Source organism: Clavelina lepadiformis, chromosome 1 (assembly GCF_947623445.1).
Source record: "Clavelina lepadiformis chromosome 1, kaClaLepa1.1, whole genome shotgun sequence".
In the NCBI taxonomy this organism is placed as follows: Eukaryota; Metazoa; Chordata; class Ascidiacea; order Aplousobranchia; family Clavelinidae; genus Clavelina; species Clavelina lepadiformis.
In genome coordinates, this window is record NC_135240.1 from 27,105,058 (window position 1) to 27,123,150 (window position 18,093).

General features: G+C 37.3%; 4 protein-coding genes and 1 long non-coding RNA gene across 12 annotated transcripts; 2 read left to right on the forward strand and 3 right to left on the reverse strand.

Annotated features, from left to right (window-relative positions):
• The first annotated feature begins 43 nt into the window (after positions 1–43).
• Positions 44–3,065, forward strand: LOC143451385 (histone PARylation factor 1-like). Its single transcript, XM_076951887.1, has 6 exons — positions 44–345; positions 681–969; positions 1,157–1,247; positions 1,524–1,662; positions 1,723–1,894; positions 2,106–3,065. Exons 1-6 carry the CDS (start codon positions 165–167, stop codon positions 2,230–2,232), a joined length of 999 nt encoding a protein of 332 aa, XP_076808002.1. The 5' UTR covers positions 44–164; the 3' UTR covers positions 2,233–3,065.
• A 605-nt stretch (positions 3,066–3,670) lies between these two features.
• Positions 3,671–5,560, reverse strand: LOC143451372 (uncharacterized). Of its 2 annotated transcripts, none has more exons than XM_076951874.1 (3): positions 5,350–5,560; positions 5,178–5,255; positions 3,671–4,956 (listed from the first exon to the last, which is right to left on the reverse strand). In XM_076951874.1, the coding sequence occupies exons 1-3, from the start codon at positions 5,558–5,560 to the stop codon at positions 3,977–3,979; spliced, it is 1,269 nt and encodes a 422-aa protein (XP_076807989.1). In that variant the 3' UTR covers positions 3,671–3,976. The 2 variants fall into 2 exon arrangements, with proteins under 2 accessions (XP_076807989.1, XP_076807981.1); XM_076951866.1 differs by having other exon boundaries at positions 5,070–5,255.
• A 38-nt stretch (positions 5,561–5,598) lies between these two features.
• On the reverse strand, positions 5,599–7,957 carry LOC143451395 (polycomb group RING finger protein 1-like). Of its 4 annotated transcripts, none has more exons than XM_076951907.1 (2): positions 7,382–7,957; positions 5,599–6,637 (listed from the first exon to the last, which is right to left on the reverse strand). In XM_076951907.1, the coding sequence occupies exons 1-2, from the start codon at positions 7,417–7,419 to the stop codon at positions 5,773–5,775; spliced, it is 903 nt and encodes a 300-aa protein (XP_076808022.1). In that variant the 5' UTR covers positions 7,420–7,957; the 3' UTR covers positions 5,599–5,772. The 4 variants fall into 4 exon arrangements, with proteins under 4 accessions (XP_076808022.1, XP_076808014.1, XP_076808040.1 ...); XM_076951899.1 differs by having other exon boundaries at positions 5,599–6,658; XM_076951925.1 differs by lacking the exon at positions 7,382–7,957 and adding an exon at positions 6,816–7,375.
• Positions 7,958–9,507: 1,550 nt separating this feature from the next.
• On the reverse strand, positions 9,508–13,651 carry LOC143463254 (uncharacterized). 4 transcript variants are annotated; one of them, XR_013118279.1, is made up of 7 exons: positions 12,595–13,651; positions 12,174–12,367; positions 11,949–12,059; positions 11,734–11,863; positions 10,842–10,917; positions 10,624–10,771; positions 9,508–10,513 (listed from the first exon to the last, which is right to left on the reverse strand). It is a non-coding gene; the product is annotated as an uncharacterized LOC143463254 (long non-coding RNA). The 4 variants fall into 4 exon arrangements; XR_013118278.1 differs by having other exon boundaries at positions 11,734–12,059; XR_013118280.1 differs by having other exon boundaries at positions 10,842–10,911; positions 11,734–12,367.
• A 1,896-nt stretch (positions 13,652–15,547) lies between these two features.
• On the forward strand, positions 15,548–17,509 carry LOC143469134 (cellular tumor antigen p53-like). The gene has a single exon (XM_076966711.1). The coding sequence runs from the start codon at positions 15,632–15,634 to the stop codon at positions 16,946–16,948; it is 1,317 nt and encodes a 438-aa protein (XP_076822826.1). The 5' UTR covers positions 15,548–15,631; the 3' UTR covers positions 16,949–17,509.
• Positions 17,510–18,093: the final 584 nt, after the last annotated feature.

Consider the following 18,093-nt stretch of genomic DNA (forward strand, 5'->3'; position numbering starts at 1 on the left):
GATCCATGTTTGCATTAATGCTTTTTGTTTTTAAATGAAGCTGGCCACTCTTGTACTCTGTAAATCTTCAATTGTTAACTTACCATAGGTTACATTCTTTTGGTTGTGACTGGTTCCAGTACAAACAAGCCTGCCTGCAGTCATATAAAGAAATCATATTAGTGATGCCTGGAAAGCGAAAAAGTTCACAGAGACTGACACAAAAAGATGCAAAACAAAAGCGATCTTCAGAATTTGGCAAAGGAGATTGTGATGTCATCAATGTTATGTATGGGATGACAATGCCCCGTGACCTGATTCATTTTTGGAAATTCTGTCAGACAGTTAACGAGAAAGACCCATGTGGTAGGTTTTTTCCTGTTTAAACGAAATAGACTTATTTTACTTGGCTTGCTTGAATGTCTACAATCAATGCTCATCTTATTTCTTGTGCCTCCAAAGGTTAAACATCAATGTTTTCAGTTCTTACTTTCCCAATAAAGTTTGAATGCTTTTGGTCACTGAGTAACACCATGAACTTTGTTAACGCTAACTATTTAAAGGAATTATTGTTATTATTTTTTATTATTGTTGCATATGGTATTGTGCAGTTGGTGTTTTGTTCTTAGTATTTAACTTAAAACTTGATCTTTTCATTTGCGCGTTTGATCTGACATTTTTCCGTAGTATGTTTAATAAAGGTGCGCTGGACATTTTGAACCTTCAGTTGGTTGGCCCCTTTCATTATTTGAACACACCTGAAAAGAAACCGTACAAACGGCCGTTTCACTACCATATGAAGTGGAGATACTTCTACGACTGCCCAGAATTTCTCACAGCCGTCACATCAAGTGATCCAAAAAAGTCTTTGTTTCACATTGGTTATTTTCGTGATGACCCGGATACACCAGAAAACTGTGTCGTGGCAACCAACAGCGGAAACGATGCTAGATTAAACATTGTAGGGGATAACTTGTTTGCAGCTGTCAGGTATTTCTTACAAAATAAATACTGTTGCAACTTATCAGCTGTGACTTTAACTCAATTTGAACTTCACGTCTCAATACACTAGTTAATGGAGTTTCTAATGTTTCTATTTTGAAATTAATTTTCTATTCATTCTTCAACTTATTTTGTGTTTTGGTTAAATTTTGATTTTAATCATTCTCCCTTGCAGTGGTGAAATTAAAAAAGCTTTAAGAGAAAAGAAAAGTAACAAAGCGAAACTTTCAACTTTACAGAAAACGTTGGAAATGTTTGCAGAAAAAGTAATTTCCATAAAGCAACAATTCAAATATAATATTGTACCGTTCAAAACCAGTTAACCAGTATAAATTTATCCAGTCTGTTAATCTTTTTTGTTTTTACGGCAACCAGTGGATTTTGAAAGTAGTCAATGAGTGTGTTTAAGCAATTGAATGGTTTTGGCTTGTATTTTGTTTTATCGTAACCACTAACCACTGCTGTATTATGTTAATAAACTGGTTGCGTAGTTTTGCTCAAAAGATCATGATATTGCTCCTTTTAATCAAATTTTCATGAAGGAGAGCTTCAGTTTGGAAGTGAAGAGTGCCACCGTGAAAGATCGACTGAAGAAAGTTGTCGCAAAAAGTTTTCATGGAGCTGGGATCGTTGTTCCGATCGTCAATGACGTTGGCTACCGTCCACTGCATCATCATGATGGTGAGAATGATGTCTAATCCAGATGAAGAGTCTATCTTAATCCCACTTCTTTGGATACAGGAGATCTGAAGCGGCTTCTAAAGAAGATTGCTGACGCAAAGAATGATGATGAGAGGATGTTGGCATTTGATCCCATCCAGGAAGTGGTCAATTACATTCAATTCGCAAACGATGAGTGCGACTATGGAATGGGACTTGAGTTTGGAGTGGACCTTTTCTGTTATGGTTCAAGGTGGTTAATTTCTATTAACTTGGTTTTTGATTTTTACTTGATATTACTAAATTAACTTAAAAATGCATTAACTTGTTGTCTAAGCTTTTAATTAACCAATGAAACGTCAAACACATTTAGAGATAATCGAACAAAATGTCCACTATTTGGTATTGAGTCGCATTTCTGTGAAAGATGTTATGTAATTTTTGTGAGATTGTTTCTTTTGCAGATACTTAAACAAAATGTCAAAGATGTTATTGTACACTGCGTACAAGCTGCTTAAACGTGACCTTTACGCAACGATCTGTGAAAAACATCTCGACGATCGCCGCGAGGAAAATTTTGAAAGAATTTGATCGACAAAATGTTCAACACCTTTTTTCAACCTTTTCATGATTTTGATTTCCTTTTCATCGCTAACACTGCCCTTGTTTGTGGATCTCACGGTTCTCAACTTCACTCACAGCATAAAATGGAATACAGAATAATGGGCAACGTAAGACAAGCCTTCCAGTTTCAGTGCTTCTGCTGTGAACCTTGGCAAGTAAATGATGACCCACGTGAAACTCGATTCAAACCACTTTTTGATGTATGTTGAGTACCAATAATGAGAGAGGTTTACACGAAATCATTTACACAATATTGCAGCAACTTATGATTTTAAAACTGTCGGTGATTTCAGTTTCACGCACAACTTGTCGACTGGTTTCGTGTTTAACTACCTGTTTGTTACTTCTTATCAAATGACAAGCTTTTTGAAATGTGTGTGTGGATATAAGTTTGCACAGGCCAACCACTTAGGCCAAGGGTGCCCAACCTTTTTTCCTCAAGAGCGACCTTTAAATAGCCGACCTGCCGCGGACAACCAGTTTAGCATCAATGGCGTATCACAAATCTACACACATCGTTTTCGCTTTTCCTTCATACATCATACATAGAAAATGTAAAATTTTCGTTACGAAACTCATTTAGCCTATTTAGAAATTCAATCATTGCTTAATACGGTAAAATGATATTCGTGCAGAAGCGATAAAGCAACGAAATCGATTTCGTTCTTTGCATAGAATTCCTTCCCGCGATTTAAGTTTCTCTCCTGGTGAGGGCAAACACAGGACAACGCGAAGTGCCTACGTAGTATAATAGCAACACTGTTAAATGAATAGTTGGTAAAGGGGGTTTGCTACAAAACTGTTAGAAGCGGTGCGGTCGACTATGGTTAGCCATATGTGTCAGAATTCGCTTCTTCCGACACGTTTGTAACTTGGAAACATGTTCACAAATTACGAACGCATAAGTAAGGTGTTTTGCTTGGCCGCAAGGGTCATAATAACGCGTTGGTAAATTACATACACTTGCCTACGCAATTTATGAACATGTTTCCAAGTTACGAACGCGTCAGAAGAAGCGAACTCTGACACATATGGCTAACCATAGTCGACGGACGTTTTTTCACTCTACAGTATCTCTTTAATGCCGCCTGTCACTTGAATGTGACATTTTAGAACACCTGTCATAAGCAAAGCTATGTTTCATGCGATGTCGAAACTAATGCAACGATTTTATAAACTGTATTTGAATTAAAAATACCGCTTTACGATTATAATTCGAGCCTAGGAAAGTGAATGACAAGTAATCGATTATATCGTCCCACACGCGTGGTTAATTGGAACCAGCCGGAATAGGCCTATTAGTTATTGGTAACAAAGAACAGTTGTCAACAGAAGCCTGTTAAAAATGAATAACACGAATTATTTAACGTTTACTGAATTACTTGGTAACTCACAGAACAAACAGTTACACGTAAAATTTTATTTTTTCTAATGGCTTTGCGGTCGACTGGTTGGGCTCTTGACTTTGGAAATGCAGCAATAACAGCCCAGTTTTAAGTTTTAGCAGATTTGTACTTCGACATACAGCATTCTTACTCTTATTCAAGGTTAGTTGAAACGATTAAAAACACTTACAAGTCACAACAATCTGTTACACAATAAAACGAAATACTCTTTTATTTGATGTTGATTTTCAGTTGCAATCACAAATGCTAGTAAGCATTTCTGTACAAGTTTCGATCTGAGGTTGAGTCGCTTTTTTTGCTGAATTTCAAATCCTTCGGTTCATGGCTTGACCACCGCTTCGGTTCGGAATTTCAAATCCACCGTTTACAACAGTGATACAAATTCTAACAAGACTTCCTTTATACTCGGTGAAAGGGGCATCGAAGCCAGAGGTGAAAATCGTAAACGCTCTCAAACTTTCTAAAACAGTTTCCACTTTATTCAAGGAAGCTCGAAAAAGTGGATTTACTAAAACCGCAGTTTGAAAGTCGTCGTTATCCAGCATGACCCCCAGTTCGATGTCTTTCTTCAAGACTACTTGGCGGGTCGAGACGAAGTATATTTTGTGTTGGTCCGTGAATTCTGACAAGCCTTTAACTTGTCGCAGAGCAGACAACAGGGTACAGTCCCCCGGTAAAATCTCAGATATGTAAAACACTGCACCAGACGGCCTAAAGAGACAGAGCACTTTTTCCGAGCCAGTGTCCGGCTCGCTTTTGCGAGCATTTTTCCAGGATGATCTTGATGTTCGTGAATATTCCTCTATTTGGGCAATTTCGACAAAATCCGCCAAGAGATACCACAGAAGGCTTAATGACGGGTTGTCACGATTGACACATGTCGCAGTCGACAATTTCCACTGTATCATTGCCTCCGCTACTTTCAAAAAAGCTTTCATCCACGCAATGTAGATTTTGTGAAGTACGTCCATGGAAACTGAGTACACAAGGGAGAGAAGATCATCGGGAATGTTCATTTTCATTTTGATTAACACGAGCATCATCTGTGTCTCCTTGCCCAAGTTGACATCACATTCAAGTTCTACATGGCCGACTACCTTCCAAAGTAGACAGTCGAATTCCTTGTTCGACGCAACTCCAGTGAGTGCACACAGTATAGAGTCATCAGTAATATTTTTCCTGTCAATAAATGCTGAGTCGAGCATGTTCTTGAACTTGGCATGTTCGTCGGCCATTTTGTTGTTCTCATTTTTCAGCTGTGTGTTAACTGTGATGAGGTTGTCGCCTAGACAGAAAATTTAAAGTTAAGCGGTTCCTTTTACACAAGAAAACAGTGAGATGTAATAAAGACGACATTATCCACAATGTTTCTATGATAACAAAGAAAGCAATGATGACCAGTTTCAAAAATAAACTCTTCTGCACTTTCGGGTGGGGTGGCAGGAATTGGATCGTCGACCAGGTAATCAAATATATCACCATTGTACGTAGATGCTAGGACCTTACACTTTCGAATTTTTCGACAGTTGACTAGCTTGCTTGGAATTGCGTCTGGGTTTAGCTGGTGAGTCAGTACTTCAGCATCTGACGGAAGCAAAAAGATACCAATGAGAAGTTTTCTAACAATGCATGGACTCAAGAACATCAGATCGCTGTGATCTTCCAAAAAGTTTTTTACCTCCAAGCTTTAGAGTAGAGAAATCAGATCTGGTAAAATGTCGAGCACAAATTCTGGATTCGCTCGTCATCTTCCAACCGATGGCGTGCTTGCACTCTTTATGTTGGGCCAGGATCATCTCTATCCATAGCTGACACAAAGCCGTGTTCTCAGGAAATTCGTACACTTTCTCATCGTAGCTATTGCATTGTGGCACACAACATCTAACCATTTTTTCTTCTCTTATAAACACAGACCCATGATGACGTACTGCAAAAGTTTACAAATACACACATTTTTAGCAAACATGATGTAATACACAACTGCTTTGATATAAGGAAAACTTCATTTCCACTTAATGTCACCAAAATAAAAGAATGAAAAAAACAACTGAAATTGGGCATATTTGTAACTGTACGTACTCCAAAGTACAACAAAATATCACTAAGGCCTTTCAAGCAACTGATATTCAATCATTGGAATATATCGTTTCTCATGGTTTGTGTTTTTATACCAGTGAAGCATCAGAAGTTTTTTCACGCAAGTTGATTCATGCAAATCATGACCACAATATGATAAACAAACTTCGTATCTGCAATCATTAACAGAGAAATTAATCAGATGAGAGACAATCTTTTTCAAATGCCACACAGTGGCACGGGTTGGGCATCTGACAAATTTTTCTTTTATCGGAAAAAAATGAAAATTTTCAAGTTGAACTTCTCCACTTTCATCGAGTTTATCTTTCATCGTCTCATGCAAAGAAAACTGTAAACATATTTTTTCATCGTACTCATAACGATGTGCTGTGTTTAGGTTTGGAATTTTGTGAACGTCCCTGTCATAAACTTCTTGTCCAGATATTGATTCACGAATCACCTTCTGCTGTGTATACTTCAATGGAGTTCCAATATTAAGTAGATGACTGCCACTGAGAGCAAAGTCGATTCCACGGGAACGATAAAATTCCGCTTCTCTTTGTTGTTCTCCTTGAAAGAGATTAGGAACAACCTTGTAGACAACATCTTGCATTACTCTGTCGCTTCTTAAGCTCAGCAGCGGCTGGGTTTCATGGATCTTTTGTCCACATTCGGGACATGACTTTTTGGTTTGCAAATGCTTCACAATACAGCTCTTGCAGAATGTGTGAGAACACTCTGATATTGTCGTAGCATCGATGAAATATCCAGCACACAATGCACACACGATGTGTTCGTTAATGTCGCGAATTCTTAGAATTAAATCCTTCTCCTGTTGAAAAGCCTCATCAAGCACAGCGGCTATGTCTGGAGCAATCATTTTTAAATTGCTGCGAACAAATTGGACGTGTCTGTCAATCAAACAAGCACATATGAGTAAGAAAAGTAAATCAATTATCTGAGCTTCGCAAATATTTACAAAAAACATAATTGGGTAAGTAAAGATTTGAAGATAATGATGTTTATTAGTACCTTAGCCTATGTTTTAATTAATATTTTTACTTATACCAGAGGTCGGGAACCTCGGGCTCGCGAGCCAGATGTTGTTATCTTGATGACGGCATCTGGCTCGCAGATAAATCTAAGCTGGCGTTTCTTAGCACAATTGTTACATATAAAACTTTTTCTGTAATTGTAAATCGCATTAACAGCATGAAGCATGTTATTAAAGAGTAAATTCAGACATTTACCATTGTCTATAATTGTTGGTTTGCTTATAAATGCACACGTTAGTTGCATTAAGTGTTGAAAAATATTATATGGCTCTCACGGAAATACAATTGAAAATATGAAGCTTTCATTCATTTCATTTTTAGTCTTCAGGGAACGAAAAAAATTGTGCTGACGCAGGTTGTTGCAAACATATTAGTAGTTATCGATATTTTCCACTGATTGGATGGGAAAAATGTGACAAGGCCTCGAAGGCAAAAAGGTGCATTACGAACCGATGAGGGAATGTAAAAAAGTTATTAGCGTCAGCAGGGCCACCAAACCCAAATTATAAAGACGTTATTAAAACATAATTTTACACAAAACATGTAAATTAAACACATTTAATATAAAACAAAAGTTACGTTGATAGTTTGGTAGAACATAAGCGTTGTGTCACCATCAAGATGGAGCCGGCCTGTCATGCCTGCATTAGCCAAAATTTTCCCGATCCCTGACTTAAACAGTGCTTTTTTTCTTACAACAATGCAGAATTTGTCAACTTTAGATAACTCAAAACACCGAGAAGTATATATTTATGTTAAAATAATGCTTAACTTTTCAGTAAGATAAAACAAAAAATCGTCCATGCAAAACAGTTGACAAATTCAGCATCTGGCCAAAAATAAATCTCCAACATGACCAAAGACCATATCGAAAAGGTCAAAGAGGTAGGAATGGGATAAAATGAATTTATTAGGACTCGTGAGGTTAATAAAAAAACTGAGCAAAGGAATTTCAATCGTGTACGTTTTTTTTGTGAAATAGCTGAGTGAGAAGTTGACAGTTTTAAAAACAGTAAAGCTGCGCTAAGGGTGAGGCAGCCCATTGTTTCAGGTGGGGGATAAGCCCTTACAGAACTGATGACATCACAACGGTAAAATGCTCTACTGTTCTCCAAAGTTTCGTTTCCTAAACTATACGTCTGACACCAAGCCAAATCTTCCCGAACCAGTCCCAACCATAGATATCCTATAAAACACTAGATCGCTCTTCTTACTGTTTTCGACCAACCAAAAATGAAGCCAATTGAACAGATTTGGCGGGAACAGTAAGGGACCCAAACTGGGCTTTGAACACGATTTTATAAGGCTTTTAAGCTGTTAGGTCCAACGTTAAATTGTGAGATTTCTTCGTCAATTTGTAATCTATATAAAACATGGATAAAAGGGGAACTCAATACTGTGCTTACGGTTGTGGAAAAAGGAAAAAAAGAGTTAATAGCGCTACAGTAAGCGATAAGTTAATGGAAAGAAGTGCCAGTGAAGGGAGTTCGGATGATGAGACAAGAAAGAAAATTTGTCATCCAAGAACCTTCCATGCGTAAGCATTTTTTGTGCATAATAATAATTACCTACAACTAATGTTTTTCTTGGTTTAACGTTAATACCGGTACCGTATGTAAACTGTAGCGTAGCCTAGCCTACTGGCACTGACATAAAGTCCTGTAACTGAAAGCTCTTTTCTCATTGCTTAAGGTGTTAAATATGCTACTTATGTCTATATGTATACGGTCTATAGTCTAACTGTACCTCTTATTCAACTTCATGCTTCCTAGAGGCATATTGGCGGTATTGTGCCTTTTCAAGCTGATAACTCCATTCTTCACCATAACCATCACCAATAATGCACGCCAAAAGTAACTACTCTCTTACTACTAGGCTAACATAGAAGTTGATAAGTGATCAATTTTTTTCCAAAGTCGTCTATTTATTAAATATCTCAGTGGCCCATTGACAGGAAATTCCTCGAAAAGAGTGGTGCTAATGTTGTTATACCTTGCTAAAACAAGACCACAAGCAGCAAAATGGCCCCCATATGAAACTTTAAAACCTGCAGATGTTAAACAACTACAGCGGTGCGATAACCACAGCCTTTATATGCCAGGTATACAGGCTACAGGTTAGTTGCTGAAAACTGAGTTGCAAAGAGCAATAGTGTAGTAGCCTAGTACTGGCAGGTGTTTTTGTGCAACAGGAATTATTATTTAATCGTGTCTTTGCACCAGTCGTTCAATTTAATGAGCTGTAAGTTCTGAACATCTCATTAACATTGCAGCTGTTGTGTATTGGCATGGCGTTCAACCAATAACTTACCTCAGCTAAAAGTGCACCCGAACAGTCTCAGATACATTCGATGACATATTTTTATTAAAACATATGTTTATAGTACCAAGTATATGTACAACAGTACCAACTCGTTTTAAGAAATTTCCACAACATCTTAAAAAAGTAAGGTTATAAATTCCAGTAATTATTGGCAGTTAATAAGTTTATGACAAATTTTTGTTTGCTTGTGTATTACTTGTGTGAAGTATTACACAATAAACTCATCTGTCATAAAGACCGCGAATGCTGGCGGTTATTGTTAGAATATGAGCGAGGACGATTGATAACTTGTTTTACTTCCGCTTCGATGATATGAGTTCTCATTTCTCAAATTGCACGACTATGCTGTTAGTTGCTTGATTCTGTCTATACAAATTACTAAATTATAAAGTTGCCATTTTATTTATTATAACACAAAGGCTTTTGCCTTCGGGCAAAGCTTACTGAATGTTACATAGCGCTGTAGTAACCAGTGAAACCAATCACGTAAAAAGGAAAGATTGTAAACATTGCATCGATATATATATGGCACACCAGTTCAAGCAAGGTAATCGAGGTATCTGACGTCATTAAGGAAAACTCAAGTCTGGTAAACAACTGAATTACAAGATCCCAAATTAAATTTCAAACATCTCGAAAACAACTCGTGAGTCGTGACGTAATCGTCACAAATTATTTTATTATTATTAAGACAGTTATTTTAATAATTATTGGAAATTATTGGCTATAATATACTGGTAAGTATACAGGCACTGATATAATATACTAATATATATACTGGCAGTATAACTTTGAATTGATTCACTGTAGGCTGGTCATGAAAGGAAGAAACCATATACACGAAATACGAAAACTGGTTTGCGGTCACAATGCAGTTCCGGTAGTAAAGATAAAACAAGTGATTACATACAGCATAAGCAATTCACCCACTAAATTGAATACGAAAATCCAGTCACGAAGCAAACAAATTGCAGCAATTCGAAAAAATTTAAAACTCAGTCAGCAAAAGTCACGTAGATTTAAACAGAAAATAGTAATAGAAACAACTGCATTCTTCTAAAGGTTGCAAGTATTCCACGGAATTGAAGGCATTTGCACTAACCCTTCAGTTTTACTCTTCCAAGGCATATGAGTATGTCAGAAAAACCTTCAACTTAGCTTTGCCAGCACAATCAACCATTAGAAAATGGTACACCAAAGAGTCGGCTGAACCTGGTTTTACAGAACCTGCATTCAGCCGAGTTGAAGAAGAAAAGAAGAAAAACAAGCAAGTAATTTGTGCTTTAATGCTGGATGAAATGGCCATTAAGAAGCATGTTTCTTGGGATGGCCATCGTTTCCGAGGTTTTGTTGATATTGGTGTGGAAATGCCAGCAGATGATTCCTCACCTGTTGCAAAAGATGATTTAGTGCTAATTGTTGTTTCGTTAAACAATTCATGGAAAATTCCTTGTGGCTATTTTTTTACTGACAGTCAGACTGGTAAAGAGAAAGCTAACCTTGTAAATGTTTGTATTGGGCGGCTCCATGATATAGGAGTAGTAGTTTCTTCTGTGACATGTGATGGTCCTTCCAGTCATCTTGCTATGATGAATGAACTTAGTTTGTCTTTAGACATAGATAACTTCCAAACTTATTTTAACCATCCTGCAGATGAAAATTCCAAAATATATATGTTGTTAGATGTGTGCCATATGCTTAAACTTATACGCAATACCTTTGGTGAAGGTGGCATACTTGTAGATTTTGAAGGAAAGAAAGTGAAATGGGAATACTTGGTTCAGCTGCTGAAACTTAAAAAAGAAGGGTTACGCCTTGCAAACAAACTTAAGTTGGCCCATATAAACTGGAAACAACAAAAAATGAAGGTTAACTTGGCAGCTCAAGCAATAAGTGCAAGTGTAGCTGATGCCATTGAGTACTGCAGCAACACATTGAAACTACAACAGTTCCAAAGTTTGGCGGCAACTGTTAGGTTTTTACGTATTTTTGATCGCTTATTTGATATATGCAATTCCAGAAATCCATGTGCTAAAGCAGGGGTGTGCAACCTTTTGTACAAGAGGGCCAGATCCCAACAACTGGTTGAAACCGCGGGCCACACCTTTAATTAACATACACGTAGTTAAAAGCACAAAATCAATCAGAGTGAAAAGTTTGTACCTGAAAACCAGTTTACAGTAAGTCAGTCATTTCAAGGTGCTAGTTAAGACTGTTACATACTTTAGCTACTGTATCTCTCAGACTATTTACTAATTGCTTAACCTTCAATTGCCCTTTCTTACTTATTTAACAGCGTCTACATTTTCCTTGAAATGCTAACTGCTCAGCAATTGACATCTTTGTGAATTGCGTTCTTGCTTTGCACAAGCTAGCCGTTAGGCCCTAATCGTCTGTATGTGACGCAACAATACCCTAACGGTAAGGGTATTGTTGCGTCACACACATTCAGCCAAGGTTTGATTCAGCACTGCAAGGGGATTGGAATTGATTGCACATAGCAGACTAAACTAAATTAAAACTCGTTTCGCGGGCCGCACACCGTTCAAAATTGTCACTTCTCCGCGGGCCGCGGGTTGCACACCCCTGTGCTAAAGGATTCAAATCACCTTTGAAAAGAAGCAATGAGTCCAGCTGGAGGCCATTTCTTGATTTTTTTTTTGATTACATTCTCAAGTTGAAGGACACTGCTGGGGTACAAATGCTTAAAACAAGACGGAAAACAGGCTTTCTGGGATTCTTGATGGCAATAAGAAGTATAAAAGAGTTGTTTGAAGATTTAGTTGGGCAAAATCAATCTCCACTAAGATATATCTTAACTTACAAGCTTAGCAAGGTCAGCAGGAGGTTTCAACAACAACCCGACAAGCCAGCAGTTTACAGCAGCTTATAAGTGCTTACTTCTAAGAAGTGATATTAAAGGTGGAGTTGGTAACTGTGAACAAAAGTTACCAATTGAAATTTTGCATATATATATTCAATGGTGCTTCAACTAGTAACCCTCAGCTGACAGAATCAGGTGCTCATATCATAAGAAAATATGACCTACTTGGACAGGATCTAGAAGTCGACGAAGATCATAGCCTCAGTGAAATTCCAAACATTCTTGGTTTGTCTGAATACATAAAAGCTGCCATTTCATACATAGCTGGCTATGTTAGCAAAATGGTTGATAAGCAAATATTTTGGAGTCATTGTAGTCAAGCTCTTGGTTCAACAACCAGTTTTCCAGTGTCTGACTTCCTGCAAATGAAAGATAAAGGCAAATTATTTAAACCTTCCGAAAGTGTAGTAGTAGTTTGCGAGGAAACTGAAAAACAGTTTTCAACGTCTTCTTAAAACTACAAGAGGAAAACTTCCCCAAGGTAAAATGTAGCAAAATAATTTATATTTATCTGATATATATGTAAACACAGCTTACTTGCATAATTACAAAAAATATAGAAGATTATATACAGTATCATATATACCTTGAATTTGTTATGTCGGTTTAGAAAAAGAAGTATCAGAAGGTATTGCAACATCTGTTCCGGCTAATATCAACCTATCTTTAGCATTCTGCAATCTTCAATATCATATGTTAGACACAAGTGTCACCAACAACTATATCTTTGACCTTATAAAGTTAGTTTCAAAAGCATACTGCAAAATTCGACTTTACGACCTTGGAAAAGAGTACAATAAAGAAATTACCTGCAAAAAGATACAAAAAAAATTTAACAAACTTGTACTATTCAGCCATCAGTAGTGACAAGTGGATGACTCGTTACTGTTTAATTTCAAATGTCAGTCATTGACATAGTAATGTATGTAGTAGTGATTAGTGAATGGTTTTGTTTTATCTCTTTTGTTTTGTAAAATTGTACATGTAAATAAATTTGGCTAAATGTTTATGTCCTTTTTTACCAAATTTTACACGTTTTACAATATGGTCCAACAAATCAGATTCTTATTTGTAGTTAAAGTGTGGCACAATAGAAAACTAGGCCTATAGACTACAGTTAACTGAACATATTTCCAGATGTGGGCAGTCAATACTTTGACTTTGAAAGTACTGACATAGCACCAAAACTAGCGTAGGCATAAATCTCTCAAAATCTTGAAACTATCACTATAAAAGTACCAATGGCGACTAGCCTAGCTGTTGAGACGACTAAAAGAAAAAATTAATCCGGTATTGACGGTATAGCTTACAATGTAACACATTTCTGTCTGGGATTCGGAACATGGTATTACAAAGTAATGTACGAAGGTACTGTATCAATGCCCATCTCCGATTATTCCAGTAGCCTATCTCTAAAATAATATCGTGCTAAAGCTATGAATTTTCAAAGTATACGGTAGTCCAGGCTACATACGGCATCGGCGTGTCCTACGATGTATAAAGAGTCCTAGCCCGTATAAGTTCTGCATAACGTTAGAACTAGGCTATTTTTACAAATATACCGTACTGGAGACAAGACAATTGTCGATACAACTCCATCACAATTCAGCACCACTGTTGCGACTGACTGACTGGGTCCCTTAATGGCGGATTCGCAAAGTTTCAATTTGGCTTCAATTTCAGAGGCGAGTTGAGCGATCTAGTGTTTTATAGGATATCTATGGTCCCAACTGTCTTCCCCGAGGGAAAGAACCTGTAGGAAATGACGTAATCAAGTAGAATCATGTTGCCAAAGTATATTTTCCGCCAAATGATAACAAATAAAAGTTCATATTTTAATAACTATTAAAACAAAAATAATAAAAACTAAAGTTACAACATGTATTTTTTCAACTATAATCTACTTTGCTTAAAATTTAGTTGTGTATGGTATTTGTTGAAAACATATTGGAAATCTTCATTTCCCGCCAAAAGTGCACCTCGTGGTACAGTATTTGTTTTTTTTCTTGGCAAGGTAGCTCGCAAAATAAATGTTGCCCATTTCAGGACAAAAATCTTGGGTGTTTTCGTTATCATAAGAATAAATGTTGACAGTTTTAGCCCCACGGATGAGCTATTCAAATTCTCTGCTTTCTTTTATATCAATATGGCATTGGCATACACAGGGCAAGTTAGCCTCAGGCATCTACATTTACGGTACCGGGGCTGTATAAGCCTGTAACTTCCAGACTTATTCGGCAATTATGCTTTGGGCACTAACTACGGGAGATAAGCTTCGAACGCCGGTGAATATATAATTTTACCGGTGGCTAGTTACTGAAATAAGTAAGTAAATCATTTGTAATTCAAAATCAGTAAGATAGAAGACCATTCTGAGATCATTGGTCTGGTTTCATCATTTTGCTTCCATGGGCATGTAAATTTGATCCCTGGGCATATCTTGACATCGACTCAGTGTGAAATAGCAATGGCATAATCGTTCCGCCAAAGTCTAGTGGAAAGCATGGCAACTGTACGCAGAAGATTCATCGATGTGCACTCCAAATATCTCACTTATCACACTGGTGTATAAATAAAGAAAAACTGATTGTTTGAATGCCAATTTATAATAAATAAGGAAAGAATTGAAGTTTCAGTACACGCCTAAATTTGCGCGTTTGCACACATGATTTTTTTGTCAAAAACTGCCGTACTTTGTAGTCAACTGTCTTATATGCAACTCATATTTTCCTGCAGGTCTTTCTCAAGTTAATGCCGCCGTCTTGTTTTTCAGTCGCAAAATTTTTTTCGATCCCCTGTACTTAACGATAAAAATTGTTGACTGAAACAATTGTTGAACAATGAAATTGTCAATTTTAGGCCAAAAAAGTTAAATTTTATCACTTTTCACCTAGAATTTAGGCTAGTGTAAACATGCAACCTGGAAGTCTTTAACGCGTCGTTTGCTGGGGTGATCCCTGCACTGAAGAACAACACCGGCCATACTGGCCTCTGATTGGTCTCACACACTATTTTTAACCATTACGTAGAGCGTCCAACAACACCATGGAAATCAGAGAATTTCAGCATATATGGTTTCTTAAGAAATAAAACTAAAGGGAATTTCACTGCACTTAATATAATCTTTGTATGCATTTTTCTTGTGACATGATTTATAATGCCACACTAGAAAGGTTGTACTTACTCCGGTGGCGTAATGATTTTTATTCCTTCACCATGCTAGGAATCTTTGTCAAGTCATATTAACTTTCCATACAGAGCGTGGTATCTCTGGACTCATGGAATTTTGTCAATTTTCATTTCAAGCAAAGTTTAAAATAATAGACTAGCAGTAGATTTAAACAAAATTACAAGTTTGTTGAGCAGGATTGTACGACTTTCGATTTTTCCTTATTAAGATGCTTTGAAAATAACGGGTTGTGCAATGGCATCGTGGGAAGTTTCGATGTTTGTGCCACATTTTTCACTTCAAACATATCTGCCATGTTGCCAGGCTTATTCTGTTTTATTTTAGTTTTTGTTGAATTATTTTTAAAAAATCCTGATTTATTTGCCAATGTTAATTTGTATCTTTTTTGCAGTGTTTTTTTCATAGTTTCAAGAGAATAAGGTCGCGTAAAAACATGAGAAAATCCTGTCGGCATCCTGTAGATAAAACTCCATTTTCTGCAATTTGGTCGAAACAATTTCATTACGAAGAAGCGGATTTATTTCCAGATGTTAGTAATGTTACTCCAGTTGAAGAGAAAAGCAACACTTCCCCGAGCTATCAGAATCCTTCCAACACATCTCAACAACACTTCACCCAAACTGTCATGTCTGATACTTCCCAGTCGTTAGCTCTAGAATCTCTTCCACAGACAAGTTCTTCTTACCTACCAACGGCTGATGCAAAGGATGCATTTTACCAGCAAGTTGTTCCGCCTCAGCTTGATGCTGTGCAATCCTGCGCAAAGTACTCTGAGCCATTTGGTCAACTGGTGATGAAATGTGAACCACCTGAAAAACTTGTTGATGTAAACCTCAATACAAATGATACAATGGATGATCAGGTTCATGTTGCAGAAGATTTTCTACAGATGGACTTGCATTGGCCGCAATCTGTCAACCATTTTCCAGCAACAAATAATTATGAAGGGGACTATGGGTTCCGGATCAGCTTCGGAGAGCACACTGAGAATGCCCCAAAAAGTGTTCATTACACATATTCAGTCCAATTAAACAAGATTTTTGCTCAAATGCTAGAAATCGTACCCGTTGAATATAGGTGCACATTTCCTCCTCCAGAAAACTGCAGAATCAAAGCATTACTCGTCTATAAGAAATCAGCAGATATCAGCAAGTTGGTAACTAAATGCAGCAACCATAGAGCATCTGACGTCAATGGGGAAAATCCCAACCACCTTGTGCTTGCAAACATGCCTCATTTGTCGGATGTTCAGTACGGCTTGACCACCGAAGGCCGGGAATATGTGAGCATGCCGTATGAACCACCACAGATAGGAATGATGACTAGTGTGCTCCATTTCAAATTCACCTGCCTCTCGAGCTGTAAAGACGGTATCAATCGCCGTCCACTGGTCTTGAAGTTTCATCTTGAATCACCGACTGGTGATGTTTTAGGCAGGCAGGTCGTTGACCTTTGCATCTGCACATGCCCGGGCCGAGATCGCACAAAAGAAGAAACGAAACTGTTCAAGAAGAGAAGTGAAGAGACCAAAAAGCTGAAGAGACCAAACCCAGCTGCCATAAGTGGCAGTCAGCCAAAACAGAGTAACCCGGGCAGTGAAACCTACACATTCACGTGGAAGACAGAACACAGAGAGGTGTACGACAAATTACAGGACTATGCCCAAAGCATTGAAATGGTAGCGAGGCTTTCTCCTGCAACAAAGGAATGCCTAATCGCTGACATGAAAAGGGATGAAGAAAGGCAGTAAAACTTCACATTTTGTTCGTTATCGTTTCTCTTTTCTTGCCAGCATGTCAGATTGTGTTGACATATTTCTATCGTGCCTTATTATGCTTGCATTGATCATTCATTTGCCTTCACAGCAAAAAAATTTTCACACTATTAATTAATAATAGATTTCTGATGCAAAATGCTAAAATAATGGTGTTAAAGTTTCTTATTTCTGTTTTTTTCAAGTATATTTTCGTCTCACTTTTTTAATAAGTTGTTATTTTTGTAATCGATTTTTCCTTTTGTTCTATGCATTTTTTTATGTCCATAATTATTGTCCTTTTTTAGATTGATAACATATTGGCTTGGTTTTGTTAGAGATTCTGCCCAATTTTAAATTGAGTTTCAGTGGCTAGATTTTTTAAGATTTTTCTCAGCAGAACAAGTTCTATGTCATTTTTTAGTATTGTGAAACACATTGTTGCTTTATTCTGAAGCCTGCTTTCGTGTTGTTATTATTCATTGCCAGTTTTCATTCTTTTCTGACTCTTTGTAAGATGTCATCGTTTCGTAAATTAAACATTTTCCTAACTACCAACACGTGTTCTTGTACAATCTTTTTTCTTGTCTTTAAGGAAAGAAGACTTTTATGTTGTAGTGATTGGGCTTGATATTATCCAAAGACATGAGGCCGACTAACACCTTGGTAGTTATCACCAATGATCAAACATATACGTTAATAAGCTGCGTAGACTTTGCGTCTGTGTTGCCTTCTTAATGTGGCAATGCAAATAAGTACAATGATAATAATTAGACAATTACTCGCAATTACAACTGTAAACTTATCGGAACACACCCTACCTGGACCTGTAATAAAAAGGCCTTTCATCGAGGTGCATTTGGGCAACTTGGCGTTATAGCCTCGGCCGCAAGCAAACATTCTCGCCACGCTCGAAAAGGTGAATTGCTGCAGTTGGTTGAATTTAGAATTTGTATTATTTTGGTGATTTTCAACCGATTTTAATAATTTCGGCCGATCATTATTTTCCGTACTACTAGTACTTTCTAACTAAGAAATAAAAAGATTTCACTGCAGAAACACTTTAACCATGGGCTGCGTGATCTCCTTTCAGTGAAATAAGTCACTCTCTTCTATTACATCTTTTTTTTTTTGAGTTCTCG